Raw genomic sequence first — 16057 nt, 5'->3', positions numbered from 1 at the left:
CTTTGACCAAGCACTCTACGCCAAGGCAGCAGAAATCACTTGGAAGCAAGAGAAGTTCCAGAACATTATACTGAGAATGGGAGCTTTCCATACCATCTGCAACCTGCTATCAATCCTGGGGAAGAGGCCCTTGGAAGCATCTCCACTTTTCATGATGAAGTGTCACAGGCATCCTTCACAGAGCTCATGGATGATCCATCCTGCGATCACATCCTACAGTTGTTCCAAGAGTATCTTGATTCCCTCAGGAATGGTGAACCATTGGCAGCTTTCTGGATGTCTTACCTCGACATAGTTGAGATCTTGCTAGGCTTGCTCCGTGCTTCAAGAGAAGGGGATTGGATGCTGCACCTAGCCTCAATCCGCGCTATGATCCCATGGTGCTTTGCTTATGACAGGCTGAAATACTCATGTTTCCTCCCATATTACTACTCCACAATGACACATCTGCCCATTGATCATCCAGAGGTGCACCACCAGTTCATGCAGGGTGGCTTCAGTGTCCGACTTGGTAGCCAGAATCCTTTCGGCCGGATCCCTGTTGATCAAACCATCGAGGAAACGGTCAATAAGGATACCCAGACAGCAGGTGGCACAAAGGGCTTCAGCCTGAAACGAGCTGCCGTGGAGAGGTACTACCTAACATCCGAGTACCGCAGCATGTTCCTCAAGCAGCTCCGAGCTATGGTGGGAAATGGCCAGTCTCATATCAGCCACCCATACCCCTTTTACACCAAGCTGGTTCCAGGGCTGGTTCTGGGCTAGAGCCAGACTTAGCACCAGTTCTTTGGTTTTACACAGCCTAAGCACCGGCTCCTGGCTCTCAAAACTGGTGCTACACCAGCCCCTTTGAGCTGCTGGGCCAGCTCAAAGAACCAGTTACGTCGGGGGCTACTTGCTTACGTCAAGGGCTGGGGGCGGGGCTGGGGACAGTGTTACTGAACAACCAAAGCAGAATAAACACGGAAGAGCGCCGTTTTTAAACAACGGAGCGTTGAAGACGGCGGTTAAGTTAGCAGACTCTTTTATTATTACATCCATTTATTTAATAATGGATGTAAAACAGAAGCAGCAGTGGTCTACGGTACAATCCATCAACAGTAACGTCGGCGGTCTCCGTGCCCGCCGATAGAGCGCAGCCTCGCGTCCGAGCCCGCTCCCAGCCCGTCCCCGCGGGCCGGGAATTTTTATTAAATAAATGGATGTCATAATAAAAGAGTCTGCTAACTTAACCGCCGTCTTCAACGCTCGATCCATTTATTTAATAAAAATTCCCGGCCCGCGGGGACGCCTCCCGGCCCGCGGTTCTGGTTCCGCATTACACGCAGAGCCTACGGCGTATGTTACGTAACCTACGCCGTAGGAGGAGAGGAGCTCCTGAGGAGAGGAGAGGAAAGGAGCTGCTGTCCCCCGGGGCTGCCGGCTCTCGAGTCAAATTTCTTAACAGGCGTTATTTGGATAAACTGAGCCCAGGTTGGGGATCTTAAAGGTTACTTTTACGCCTGAAAAAAATATTAAAACTTAATAAAGTGCCATATTAACAGCGCTACAGCAGGAATTAAAACAGCTTTTAACTGTCGGCTTCCTCATATGGTGTGACGATCGACGCAGAGCCTACGGCGTAGGTTACGTGGCGACGGGCGCCGTACGCCGTACCCTACGCCGTAGGCTCTGCGTCGATTTAACGCAGAACCATAAATCTCCGGAGCCGGCAGTCAGCCAGAAATTCCGAAATTTTCCGAGCAAATTTCTTAACAGGCGTTATTTGGATAAACTGAGCCCAGGTTGGGGATCTTAAAGGTTACTTTACCTGAAAAAATATTAAAACTTAATAAAGTGCCATATTAACAGCGCTACAGCTGAAATTAAAACAGCTTTTGGCTCTCAGCTTCCTGATCAGGGTAGGGATGAAAACGAGGGGGCGTGGTGGTGACGTATACAGTAACGTGATGACGTAGCTCTCAGGCCAGCTGCTGGCTTGTGTAAAAGCAAACGGTTCTTACTTAGAACCAACCACGAACCGGCTCTAGCACCAGCACTAGCACCAGCCCTGGAACCAGCTTGGTGTAAAAGGGGTAACAGACCTACAGAGGCCCAGAATCCACAGAGATGAAGCAGATGTACAGTCCATTGTGAAGCTGGTCGAAGATGACTGGACGGACCTTTTTGACCCAAATCAAAGTGAGTTTGTCAGCTTAGCAACAGGTACCCTCGCCCCTCCAGATGTAGCAAGGGACCTTCTTGATGCCCATACAATTGGCACAGAAGCATACGAGACATTCAAGCGGGATCGACTTGTAGAACAAAAACCAAAGGCCTAGTTCTATGACAAGATGAGCAAGAATAAACATAAGACTTTTAATGACGTCCGAAAGAAGCCATCTACAAGCAATCCAAGAAAAGTTGTTTTGCAGGCTGACAGAAAGCTCTTCGGCCTCATGGTCCTGGCAGCAGAGAGCCGCCATCTTAAGATGGTTGATGTCCTTTCCCACCCTCTAGGGCCATTGCCAGGGTCACTTGCCAATGGAGATGGAACACTGAAGAAGACGAGCAAAGCTGTTCTGGCCAGGGAGCTGGAGAAGCAAGTCATGCCAGCAGAGACCATCCCTGTGCCATCTGCTACCATCATCGATGGGATGAGTTTGGTACAGAAGATTCAGGGCAATGAGAAGACATTCTCTCAACTTGCAGACTCTGTCCTTACTCTGATCTTACATGAGGGAGCCAGTAGTCAGAGAATTGATATTGTCTTTGATGTTTATCGGGAGGATTCTATCAAAAATGCTGAGAGAGAGAAACGGGCTGGCACCACAGGAAGCACAGCACCACAGTTCCGTAACATTGCACCAGGTCACCGGATCCAGCAATGGAGAAGGTTCCTCAGCAGCTCGACCAACAAAGCAAATCTTATTACGTTCTTAGTGGCTGAGTTCAAAACACCAAAGCTGAGACAGAAGCTGAACAACAAGGAGCTGTATGTCGCCAGTGGAGAAAGTTGCTTGCACATCACTGAAGATCAGTGGGAAGAAGTTGCAGACCTAAAGACAAATCAAGAAAAGGCTGACACAAGGGTGATTTTACATGCAGCCCATGCTGCGGAGGCAGGCTACAGTGCTGTTGTGATAACAGCTGAAGATACAGATGTGCTGGTGCTCTGCCTGGCGTTTGCTACAGATATTTCTTGTCCCCTATTCCAAAAATGTGGAACAAAGAACCGAGTGAGGTATCTGGATATCACCAAGCTACGTCAGGGGCTGGGAGATGGGGTCTGCAATGCTCTCATTGGAATGCATGCATTCACTGGATGCGATACTGTGAGTGCTTTCGCAGGGCGTGGGAAGCTTGGAGCTTTGAAGCTTGTCAAAGGATCAGAACATCTCCCAGAAGTTTTCCTTGAGCTGGGGCAGTCCTGGGAAATATCTGATAACCTGTTCACGCATCTGCAAGCATTTACGTGCAAACTCTACTCAGCATCCGCTCTGACTGAGATCAACAAAGCCCGCTACCAGCTTTTCTGTGCACGGCGTGGGGAGCTTGAATCCAGCCAGCTCCCACCATGTGAAGACTGCCTCCTTATGCATGCTATGCGCGCCAACTACCAAGCTTGCATCTGGAGAGGTTAGAGATACTTCTGTTAAGTACTGTCTGTAAATGAGGGCCTACTATCTAAAAGTTCTGGCTGAATATATGTCAATATCTTTATTTCATAATTATGCATATATAAAATGTTCTGCTCATATTCAGTGAATACTGCAAACAAAAATAATAACTCTAACTCAACTCAAACAGGTAGTCTGCAGCAGCATCTCCACGTCCCAAGCCCAGTTGAGCATGGCTGGGCCAGAAACGACAATGGCCAGCTCACTCTTGAGTGGATGCGGGGATCTCCAGCTCCTGAGGCAGTACTGCAGCTGCTGTCTTGCAACTGCAGCCGTGAATGCAAGCTACCTGAATGCCAGTGTATGGCCAATGGTTTGAAATGCACCCACCTGTGCAAATTAAGGACCTGCGAGAATCAACCACAAGAGGATGATCTCTATCTGATCTCAGATCACCTGACTGATTCTGAAACTGAGGACGGATCTTGAGAAGGTGTCAACCGTCTATTCAATGACTCAAGTGTTTTGTATTTTTCTCTAACTGAATGTCTTTAGCCCCATGCTCACCTGTGTTTCTCTCATTCCCCAGAAATACTGGACCTCTCAAGACACTCTCACCGTGTCTTGAGCCGTCTTCTTCATGACCCCTATCGAGCCTCAAATTCCCCACGGACTTGCCCTGGACCTCTCCCTCGTGCTTTCTGGACCCAAGCATTTCTACCGCCTGCCAGCAGAACCCACAACCCCCTTCGTTGGACTTCCAGGCTGACCACTGACTAGGGCCCTCACTTTTCTTTCTCTGCCTGCACCTTATTACTTGGGATAAATACTTACACATACATCTTTTGGTCCTGCCTCTTTCTTGTTGCGGCTCCAAAATGCAGGTGGAGTTGTAACAATACGACACCCCATTCAGGATCTACATAATTGCCACAGATAACTCACAATGTTCAGACTTTGTGTTTTGTATACACAAAAATGAGTATATCTCAAAAAGTATAAGGGCTACAGGCATACATCTGGTACCTGCTGAAAGGTGAGGCCTGGGCGGTGTCAAATATGGTTAATGTTTATATTATTCAATTACTCTGCTGTGGAAAGAAACACAACAGAAAAGGTAAATTTTGATTTCCGCCTATGAAGTTTTTCTAAAAAGAAGGCTGGAACAGCCTCAGATTTCATCTGGGAAACCTAAAATACCATTATTTCAGTTCTCACTCGCATAGTACTATATCCGTAGTGTTCCCATTAAAACCTCAATAAAACACTGCTAAAACAGCGTTAAAAACATGCTTTTACAAACTGACAGCAACAAACAGTACCTTGCGCGACAAAAACTCATAATTTAGCCACTATAACAAAGAATAATATATAAATAATAATAATGTCATAATCCGTGTATATATCACGACCACGGATCCCATTGACTTCGCATAGTACTATATCCGTGGTGCTCCCATTAAAACCTCAATAAACCACTGCTAAAACAGCGTTAAAAACATGCTTTTACAAACTGACAGTAACAAACAATACTTTGCGCGACAAAAACTCATAATTTAGCCACTATAACAAAGAATAATATATAAATAACTAGACAATTTCCTCGCAGAAATTTCGAAAGCAATAAAGGTGAAGGACTCAATACCGAGTCCAATGACACCACCCATGACTCTCTATGTCAAACCATTCAAAAGTTATTGGACAATAACATATAAGCCAATCAGAAGAAGGGGTGGTGCTCATTTCCACCAATGAACGTCACAGACTCGATACTGAGTCCTATGACACCACCCATGACTCTGTATGTCAAACCATTCAAAAGATATTGGACTTTAACGTATCGGCCAATCAGAAGAAGGGGCGGGGCTAATTTGCACCAATGAAGGTCAAGGACTCGATACTGAGTAATATGACACCACCCATGACTCTGTATGTCAAACCATTCAAAAGATATTGGACTATAACGTATCGGCCAATCAGAAGAAGGGGCGGGGATAATTTGCACCAATGAATGTCAAGGACTCGATACTGAGTCATATGACACCACCCATGACTCTGTATGTCAAACCATTCAAAAGATATTGGACTATAACGTATCGGCCAATCAGAAGAAGGGGCGGGGCTAAATTGCACCAATGAGGGTCAAGGACTCGATACTGAGTCATATGACATCACCCATGACTCTGTACGTCAAACCATTCAAAAGATATTGGACTATAACGTATCGGCCAATCAGAAGAAGGGGCGGGGCTAATTTGCACCAATAAAGGTCAAGGACTCGATACTGATTAATATGACACCACCCATGACTGTACGTCAAACCATTCAAAAGATATTGGAATATAATGTATCGGCCAATCAGAAGAAGGGGCGGGGCTAATTTGCACCAATGAGGGTCAAGGACTCGATACTGAGTGATATGACATCACCCATGACTCTGTATGTCAAACCATTCAAGATATATTGGACTATAACGTATCGGCCAATCAGAAGAAGGGGCGGGGCTAATTTGCACCAATGAGCTTCAGCATTCATTCATTCATTCATTCATTCATTCATTCATTCATTCATGCAAACATTGCCAGCTTCAGCATTCATTTGTTCATTCATTCATTCATTACCAGCTCCAGCATTCATTCATTCATTACCAACTTCATCATTCATTCATTCATTCATTCATTCATTCATTACCAGCTTCAGCATTCATTCATTCATTCATTCATTCATTACCAGCTTCAGCATTCATTCATTCAAAAATTCATTATCAGCTTCAGCATTCATTCATTCATTCATTACCAGCTTCATTCATTCATTCATTCATTACCAGCTTCATTCATTCATTCACCCATTCATTACCAGCTTCAGCATTCATTCATTCATTACCAGCTTCAGCTTTCATTCATTCATTCATTCATTCATTCATTCATTCATTCATTTCCAGCTTCATTCATTAATTAATTAATTAATTCATTCATTCATTACCAGCTTCGGCATTCATTCATTCATTCATTACCAGCTTCAGCATTCATTCATTCATTCATTACCAGCTTCAGCATTCATTCATTCATTCATTCATTCATTCATTCATTCATTCATTCATTCATTCATTACCAGCTTCAGCATTCATTCATTAATTCATTAATTCATTCATTCATTCATTCATTCATTACCAGCTTCAGCATTCATTCATTCATTAGCAGCTTCAGCATTCATTCATTCATATATATATATATATATATATATATATATATATATATATATATATATATATATATATATATATATATATATATATATATATATATATATATATATAATTAATATATATATATACAGTACATATACATATATATACCATGAACCTGTTCCCAGCAGGACTGGGGTTCATCTAAGGTCAAAAGGTCAGGGTTCAGATTTCTCCATTTTCCAGGTTATACTATATGAAGTCTGTACTGACTGGGTCATGTGACCAGTTCTGGGTCAGCCTAATCAGTCAACAGCTGAGCTCTGGTTGCCGGGCAACAACAACCTCGAAATGAGGAAGGTTCCGGACTGGCTGTGAGAAAATCTCAGATTTTTGCCTTGTGACAAGCCTCAAATAACTCCACCTTGTGATCAAACCGTAGCTCTTAGCAGAAAAAACGAAAACATTATGAGAGACAGAGAACCCAGCAGATTCTGTCAATCTTATTTTTATTCAGATATTCCTTAAAATGTGTTAGTAACGGCAGTTTGAAAACAAAGTGAGATTTTTTTGAAGGAAACTTTTTTTTACATTGCAGTCAATGGAGACCGTGGCAGGAATTGGCGTGTCTGTTGGCCCCCCCCGTTCAAATTTTGTGCACACCACGCCTGTCAAAGTCAAATTATTTGAATCTCAACATCTATGTCTACATTCTGACCAAAAATTATCTTTCTAGCTTTTACGGTTTGGCCGTGAGCTCGAGTTACAAATAAAAATTATGTTCATTTTTTGAATGTTTTCTCACTCTAATCAATTACAACCTCCCTCTAGATTTGACAAAAAAGTGATTTCCAGTCCTCGCTTGAGCGCTCATATCTTGAAAAGTGTACATTTTAGGAAAAAACAGTTTCAGGTTTGGAGAGAGAAGAGAAGTTTTCCTCCATTTTGAAGTTTGAATGACAGTTCTACGTGCAAGTATGAGAAAGATACTTGACTCAGAAAAAAGGTGAATTTTGTCTTTTTTCTCCCATCCGCTTTGAATGGCGCCATAGAAATACATGGGGAAATGAGTTCCCCATTAGTTTGGAAATTTGGAAATGTTTTTGCACTTTCGTGCAAAAACTATTTGTGCCATCGCTCTGAAAATCCAGAGGACTGTAGTTAAATTCAGGGCCTACAACTTTCTAATTTGGTTCCGAATTTTTCGAGTAACGGTGTGCGAGTGGTGAGGCCCCAAAGTTCTCCCAATGCATTCCGGATGGGTTTTAGCGCGCACGTTTGTGCACGTTGCGCAAAAACGTGCACGCCAATTGCTTATAAAAGTCATAGCACACGATTCCCGATTAAGGCGCACGTTTCTACGTTTTTACTTTTCGCGTTTTCTCAAAGCTGTAGGAGGAGTAGCGAACCGAAATCTGTCCGGAAAATTAGGAATAATAAACCCGCAGAATAACAATAGTGCCTCTGGCTTTGCTTGCTATTGCATAGCTTTGGAGGAGTCGTGCCTCTGGCTGGAAGCCGTGGCACTAATAATAATGTCATAATCCGTGTATATATATCACGACAACGGATCCCATTGACTTTGCATGGTACAATATCTGTGGTGGTCACACGGAATTATACCATTTTCCGTGTATATACCACGGAAAATAGTGGTGAGAGGTCGTGGGCATTTCACGGATTTTTGTGAGATCAGGTTGGATTGAAGACGACAGTGGAGAACCTTCACAGGGTCTATTTACACATTCCACTATTAGACTCAGCTATATGTGCTAATATTTAATTTAACATAAGACTTTCCATTTGCTCACATCAATTTAAATGACAGACTCATAACAAAAGTTTAGTTGCTTCTTTTTATTACCTGTTTAATTTTATGGATACTGCTGTTAATGATACAAAGCAAATAATGTTAATATTAAATATAATAAAAAAAATAAAAAATAGATAGATAGATAGATAGATAGATAGATAGATAGATAGATAGATAGATAGATAGATAGATAGATAGATAGATAGATAGATAGATAGATAGATAGATAGATAGATAGATAGATAGATAGATAGATAGATAGATAGATAGATAGATAGATAGATAGATTACGTAACTACAACTACCAAATACATGTAAAATGTTCTATGCCTTTGTCTAAAAGTGCTGGAGCCATCTCGGACCTTGTAACACAGGTACACACTTCTTCTCCCGTTTCATCTGTGAGGAGGAAACTGACTGTTAACCAGCAGTGATGATGCATGTCTTCTTGTCGTGTATGGCCTCGCAGTAATAAATAGTTCTCTCTGAAAATGAGTTGTAGTCATCCAGTAGGACCAAGAAGACAGACTGTTGGTGTTTGTATGCTGACATTTCATACGAGTGGTCCAGGAGGTCCTCTGGGACCGGAGGTTCCTAAAGGACCTGAGGAGAAACGTGAGTTCAAAAACACTGAGAAAACAAAACCAAATATCAGCTGGTGATTGAAAATGGTGAGTAATGTCGACTACCTCATTGTCCTGGAAGACCAGAGGTTCTTCAGAGTCCTGATGGTCCAGCTCTTCCACTTGGTTTGTTTCCTGAGAATCAAGTGCATACTGAAGTGATATAAACCTCAGACTTGTGAGAAGTTTTTTAAGGATATTCCTCTACAAATAAAATGGTGAATAATGTAGACTACCTCATTGTCCTGGTTCTGATCATCCAGCTCGTCCACTTGGTTTGTTTCCTGTGAAACAAGTGGATACAGAAGTGATATAAACCTCAGACTTGTGAGAAGTTTTTTAGGATATTCCTCTATAAATAAAATGGTGAATAATGTAGACTACCTCATTGTCCTGGTTCTGATCATCCAGCTCATCCACTTGGTTTGTTTCCTGTGAATCAAGTGCATACAGAAGTGATATAAACCTCAGACTTGTGAGAAGTTTTTTAGGATATTCCTCTATAAATAAAATGGTGAATAATGTAGACTACCTCATTGTCCTGGTTCTGATCATCCAGCTCGTCCACTTGGTTTGTTTCCTGTATTATCAAGGCAACACAGACGTCACACTTATGAGCTGTTTTTAAAATATCCTGCATTAATGAAACATTAATGGCTTATTTTTACATTAGAACATATTTAGACCAAATGACAACGAACGGTACATGAACTCTATCAGCGAGTGCTTAAAACTGACCTCTTCATCTGCAAATTGAAAACAGCTAGCACCTGCAGGATCAAATTGTACATGAAGAAAACATATTTTTAATACAAGTGATTGGAGAGGAACCAAACATAACTTGAGAGTTAAGAGGGGAAAATGCTGTAAGTGACAAATGAATTTGAATTTGGTGCAGAGAAATTTTTCTGTGAACAGAAAGATATACTATTTCACCTGTGAAACTGTTGCACCGTGTCTGACGCCAGGCGGACAGGTTCAGGCGAGGAAGACTGGCACACCGCACCCGTCGATTCCTGTTTGATATGACACTGAAGACATCAGTGGGAATGGATGTGATGCCGGTGTTGTCACAGATGATTCTGGACAACCTAGCGGTGGAGAGAGCAGCCCTCTGCCTTGGGGTGAACACACCTTGATTCTGATACCACAGTCTGAAAATTTAAAACAAGAGAACAAATGTCAAATCAGCATCAGAAATTGAAGTGTGCCTCTTAGATGACAGCATGTATTATCCCTGGAAATATCTTCACCCCTCTATCCATCCATCCATCCATCCATCCATCCATCCATCCATCCATTTTCTAAACCCGCTTTATCCTGTACATGGTCACAGGGGTCTGCTGGAGCCTATCCCAGCCAATATCAAATGCAAGTCACCAGTCCATCGCATGCTTCACCCCTCTAAATAACAATTAAATGAAGGTAAAAATCCTCCCACATACTGACCTGTCGCCCTGGCGGGTCCTCTGGAACTGGTTCGCAATGAGGCAGGCATACAGAGGTCCCACACGCCCACCTTGCACAAAAGGCTCTGCAACACCTCCAAGCCAGGCGTCAATGTTGTCAGGCGTCCCGTAGAGCTCCAGCAGCCGGCGGGCAAGGTCGTTGTTCCCCAGAACCCGGCCCAGCTCTGCCTGGTTTTTGGGCTGGGACAGACCACAGAACCTACGCCACGCATTGTAGCCTTGAGGAGTGAACAACAGGAGGACAAAAGGAGTGAGGATAATTATGAAAGTGTAGAAACATGAAATGATCAGGGCCAGAAATGAGTTAAGTTTGTACCAGGTAAGCCATGGTCACGTCCCCTAACCATGTTCAGAGCAGCCAGGTCCAAAGCCAGATGCTGCACGAACATGAACAATCTTTCCCTGATAGCATCCACCATCATGTGATCCTGGGTGTTCAGTTTGGCGGGACTACCAGCCAGACCACGCAGCAGAGGGTCAATTCCACCTGGAAAGAGAAATTAGAGAAAAATAATTATAATTAGGTGACAAATAAAGAACAATAACACCTTTGTAGAGTTGTGTTGTGCAGCTCACCCTCAAAGATGATTCTCCAGGGGGTGAAGAAAGCCTTGAACAAGGGGACGCTGGGAAACTGAGAGTGTTCTCTGTAGTTTGCATCCAATCGGGCTAAAGCTGGTTGTATTGCCAAGTGGGCAAAGCGGTAAGCTGCTGTAGCAAAGACGTTGGAGATGCTGGGGTCAACATTGGGATTGTATCCAGGATAACGACCCAGCTGTCTACGCATTGCGTCATTGCCCACAATGTGTGGCAGATAATCTCTGAACACAAACACCTGAGAAGGACAGACAGATTTCAGATGAGTGGATTGTACAGGCATGGGGGAATATAAATGTACGTTAAATTACTCTGAGGTGTCTTTACCTGTGTGTAAGCACCCAGGATCTTGCGGGCCTCCTGGTAGAGTGTCTCACTGTCCCAGTGTGGGTTCAGTCTCTTCAGGCTACGAGCCAGACGGTTGTGTTCACGCATGAACAGAGTGTGAATGGATGTCAGAGCCATGTTCTCATCCACGCGGACATCACCTTCAATTAATTTAAGCAACAATGGTTTCATTTGATATATAGATGCTAAATATGGAGGAAAGTTGGCATCCTAAAACCGTCTTTGATACCCCTGTGGCCTATACTGATTGTACACAGATCATGTATGAGAATATCCTGATTTTAAGAACTAACCTGCAATGAAACATGGCACCTCTCGGGCGTTGGTGTCATTGGTGATTCTTCTGCGAGTGGCACACATTTGCACCTGCAGAGGGTGGAAGGGCAACAACTCGCGGCCGTTGTCTCTGAACTCTGTGTTGACACGCATCAGGCCAGCATTGCTGCTGAGGTTACGAAGATACAGCGCAAGCTTCTCTTCAGAGCCGTACACCTGCCCGAGATCCAGGAAGGCTGTCAGCGCATTGATCTGCTCTCTCTTGTTGGGCTCCCCGCCAAAATTGAAGGCTGATCTTCCGGTTCCACAAACAGGAGCAGATCTGAATGCAGGGATGCAGTTGTCTGGGCCGGAGGGCCGGCGGGGGTCTCCAGGGGGGATCTGTTAGCACAAAGTGGCAGAGGGTGAGTGAAAGCATAGAAGGTTAAAAAAACATTTCACTGTTTAGTTTTGACCTCTGACACCAACCGGGATGGGGATACATGGCTCAGTGAGCTCACAGCTCTCATCACAGTTCACCCCGTTGCTGAAGGAGCGGATGCTGGGGGAGAAGGGTGTGAAGGTGAGGTCATGGTCATTCCACTGTCCAAACAGGGTGACCATGTGGGTGTATTCTCTGTCGTTGACCACGTCTTCATCTGTTGTGTTTAGGATATTGTTGGACACCTGTCGCACCTGAGAGTGGAGAAGATTTGAACATTAAATCTAAACAATCATACATGCATACTAATAGTCTTCTGTGTGCTGTACCAGTGGCAGCAAGAAGTTGTTGAATCTCCGGTTTGGGTCCCATCCTTTTGGTTGGGAGATACCATCGTCATACTCAGCAGGGAGCAAACGGGCAAAGGGAGTGTTGGAGGCTCCGAGGCGAGGGTTTTTTCTGAAAAAGAAGAAGAAATCCTGTTTAGAATTACTTTTTAGGAAATTCAGCAATCCCGCTACAGTGAAATCACCTTGGTGGTTTATGGCTCAAGATTTGCTTATGAACATTCCAAACACTTCCTTTAAAAGTAAGGTCCGGTCTTCCAAAGTTACTAGTTGTATTGTGTTCATTATGTCTTCAGTGTTGATAAGCTTTGTGGTTTTCTTTTGTTCAGACAAGGATCCAAGGTCTTCAAAATTCTCTGACAGTTTCGGCAGAACTTCCGTCTTCTTCAGAGAGTGTCACGTGATGGAATGTGACTAGTCTCATCAGCTGTTGTTACTATGAGGGCGTGACCAACCTGAAGGTAAGACCTCGGATCCTTGTCCTTCCAAAGTTACTGTCTTTCATGTTTAAGGTGTTTCCATCCTCTAATACACCTCATTTAAATTCATTAATCCCCATCAGTTTTACGGCCTGTACTAGTCTGTTAATGACACATTCATAAGAATCAGGTGTGTTAGAGGATAGACACATTTAAAACTTGCAGGACAGCGGTGTTCAAGGACCTGATGTCAGAAACACTGCTCTGGAGATTTTTTTCTTTTAGAGAAGATATACATTTACATAATAAGGTAAACTTGTGCTCTTGACGTGAAGGTTTCAAAATCGATTTGAATATATAAAATTGCTGTCATGCCTTAAATCGCTGACTTTACATAGTAATATTTAGTGAAAATACAGAAAAACTTAGCATTCAAAGAGGCATTTCATCACAGTCTTGTGTTCCTCTTACAGGTTGTTACAGACGCTGGTGGCTGTGCGATACTTGTTGATGTTTGGTGTGGTCATGCACTGTGGAGCTCTGACTCGAGCTGCACATCCAGTTATCTCAGCAAGTTTCATCAGGTCTTCTGGACTCAGCAGATCTGTCAAACAAATTTTAAGGTTCAAATTTCATGTTTCCTGCAATAAAGTCTATTTCTAGCTGTGAAGTGTTCCAATATGTCTAAGCTATGAAACAGTACACCTCAGACCTTTAACCAGACCAGGAAAAAATATTTAAAAAAGAACAATGTGTTGACTTTGTGTGATATCTTCTGTGGATGCTGCATGTCTGACCTGTTGCATTCAGAGAGCGTTTGTGCACATGATGCACCCTGTCATGGAGCAGACGGAGAGTCTGTTCCATGTAGTCGGCAGATCTCACAGCTGAGCGGGTCTCACTGCGAGGCTGCTTCAGGAGACGGAGAGCATCATGGGGACTCACCATATCCCTGCGGACCCGCCTCAGACTCCTGGAGAAAAAAAAAGTCACAGAATTGAAAAACAAAAGCCAAACAGGTGATACTTTTAACAGTTTGTAGATTATTCTCACAAACAGCCAGTAACAGCCAGCTAATACTGTGTAGAATGGCCCCAGTGTCATAAATACAGCTTTTTTTATTTATTTATCTTTTTTACTTGACTTTTTTTTACACTAATGTGTAAAATTATCAAGACTATAATGAACTCACTCTTCTCTGGAGTACTTGTATGCATCATCCACTATCTTCTTTGCCTCTTCGAAGCAATGTTGAAGCAAAGGACTGCCAAGATATTCACCTGCACAGTGAGTAGAACAGTTTTTAAATGGAAAAAACAGAAAATAGGGTAAATAAATTCATGCCAACTTGTGGCTATGCCAGAGGCATCTGTGTAGAAGAACAAACCTGTAGGTTTGGAGGACGTGGGCAACAGGCTGATGCCCAGGACCAGAAGGACCGAGAAAAGCATCTCTGTAGCTAAAAACCAAACCAACAGCAGCACAGTCAATACTGTCGGGTGTTTTCTTTTCTTTTTTGTTTTTTCAATCTCAGCAATAAAACACAAAGAAAATCTTGTTACCTTTGTCCGTATTGGTCTCTGTGAAGCTTTCAGACTCTTTGATATCTGGAGTTAGTGATGCTGTCTCTGAGATGGTCAGCCTCCTTATATTCAGTGGAGCCACATGAAGCCTCGCCCTTTGAGATACAGCTACTGACAGTAAAGAGCACTTCCTCCTTCCTTTTCTCCGTGTAGAAGGAAATAATGTCTTTGTCTAATCAGTTGTTGCTTATTAAAACGAATTAGAAGAATGACAGTGCTATTCAGGACAACCATCAGATACAGTAATAAACATTGTGAAGTCATATATTCAGGGATAAATAGTTGAAGGGAACAAACCAATATTTTCTTTGAATTATACAACATTTCTGTTTTGTTTAAGAAGCACTTTGCCCTTCTTTCATGACATTCCTCAAATGAGAAACACATTACTTTCAATAATATAATTTATTTAAAGCACAGCAGTTTTTTTTTTGTCACAGTTTGAACAATTTTTGAGGTGCAAATGAAAACGAAATGGTAACAGAGGTAAAACAAAAACTGTAATATAATTTAAACATATTTTCATTTGTGGACTTATTATGGTTGTCATAAAAAATATTATTTGGCTTGAGGTTTAACTTTGTTGTGTCAGTTGACAGAAATTCAGACGAGAAGAGGATTGACGAGTAATATTACAGATGCCATCACAGGTTACAGCATGGAAGTGGTTTCAAATGTCGGGACTTCATCAGTGCAGTTTTTAAACAGCCTATGAAGTATTTTCTCATCTTTTTTTCTTGCTTCATTGTTTTTTGCTGATTTCACCGACTTATTCTTCTTGGCCTTTTAGTGTCACAACACAAAAACTGTCGGAGGTTTTTCCAAAGAGGAGGCACAGTCTTATAACAGAAAAAAGCTAATAAATACAAATTTCCAAACGCTAAAATAAAAAGTTAAAAACACAGCTTATTTGGGTGTGGATCCCTTTAACAGCTGCTTATAGATAACAATAGCTTTTTCGAACTTTAGATGTCACGGACCATTATGACGGAGCTGACATCAAATCAAAGAACAGTGATTTGAGAAAAGTCCCTCTAAAAAAAAAAAAAGAAAAATGGATGACTATGACCTTTCAACTCTTAACAAGCAATGTCCACAGATACTTGAGAAGCTGTGACATTTTCAGCCCACAGCATATTACAGAAAATGGAGATCATGATTGAAAAAACACAACACAGTATTTTATGTGATTTAAAGAGACATTATACACACAGACTAAAACAACTCGTGACTGTTGTTAACGAATCCAAGCCTTATGACAAGGACTGAAGCTCGGCCTCCAACTGCCAAACAACAGCTTGTTGCTGTAGTCTGCATAAGTTGAATTATCTTTAAATTAAGAGTGTTTATGCTCTCTTATAGTAGCTTTGAATTCACA

At 42.6% G+C, this 16057-nt stretch overlaps 1 protein-coding gene across 4 annotated transcripts; it reads right to left on the bottom strand.

Moving 5' to 3' along the window:
• Window positions 1-8670: 8670 nt before the first annotated feature.
• Window positions 8671-14708, bottom strand: LOC133455288 (eosinophil peroxidase-like). Of its 4 annotated transcripts, XM_061734246.1 has the most exons (19): window positions 14659-14708; window positions 14484-14555; window positions 14289-14376; window positions 13894-14069; window positions 13568-13700; window positions 12660-12789; window positions 12378-12584; window positions 11927-12290; window positions 11613-11773; window positions 11265-11523; window positions 11005-11175; window positions 10669-10906; window positions 10156-10373; window positions 9958-9989; window positions 9752-9799; window positions 9604-9651; window positions 9456-9503; window positions 9286-9354; window positions 8674-9199 (listed from the first exon to the last, which is right to left on the bottom strand). In XM_061734246.1, the coding sequence occupies exons 2-19, from the start codon at window positions 14545-14547 to the stop codon at window positions 9191-9193; spliced, it is 2463 nt and encodes an 820-aa protein (XP_061590230.1). In that variant the 5' UTR covers window positions 14548-14555; window positions 14659-14708; the 3' UTR covers window positions 8674-9190. The 4 variants fall into 4 exon arrangements, with proteins under 4 accessions (XP_061590232.1, XP_061590231.1, XP_061590233.1 ...); XM_061734248.1 differs by lacking the exon at window positions 9286-9354 and having other exon boundaries at window positions 8671-9199; XM_061734247.1 differs by lacking the exon at window positions 9604-9651 and having other exon boundaries at window positions 8673-9199.
• Window positions 14709-16057: the final 1349 nt, after the last annotated feature.

The sequence above is a fragment of the Cololabis saira genome, chromosome 11 (assembly GCF_033807715.1).
Source record: "Cololabis saira isolate AMF1-May2022 chromosome 11, fColSai1.1, whole genome shotgun sequence".
Lineage (NCBI taxonomy): Eukaryota > Metazoa > Chordata > Actinopteri > Beloniformes > Belonidae > Cololabis > Cololabis saira.
This window is presented reverse-complemented; position numbering and strand designations above follow the sequence as displayed.

Excerpts from the sequence above, each read along its gene's own strand:
- LOC133455288 (XM_061734246.1), bottom strand. The coding sequence starts at position 14,547 with ATGCTTTTCTCGGTCCTTCTGGTCCTGGGCATCAGCCTGTTGCCCACG. Across the intron at positions 14,377-14,483 it reads CACGTCCTCCAAACCTACAG|GTGAATATCTTGGCAGTCCT; the intron begins GTTTGTTCTTCT and ends CTCACTGTGCAG. Across the intron at positions 9,800-9,957 it reads TTCAATTTGCAGATGAAGAG|GAAACAAACCAAGTGGACGA; the intron begins GTCAGTTTTAAG and ends TTGATAATACAG.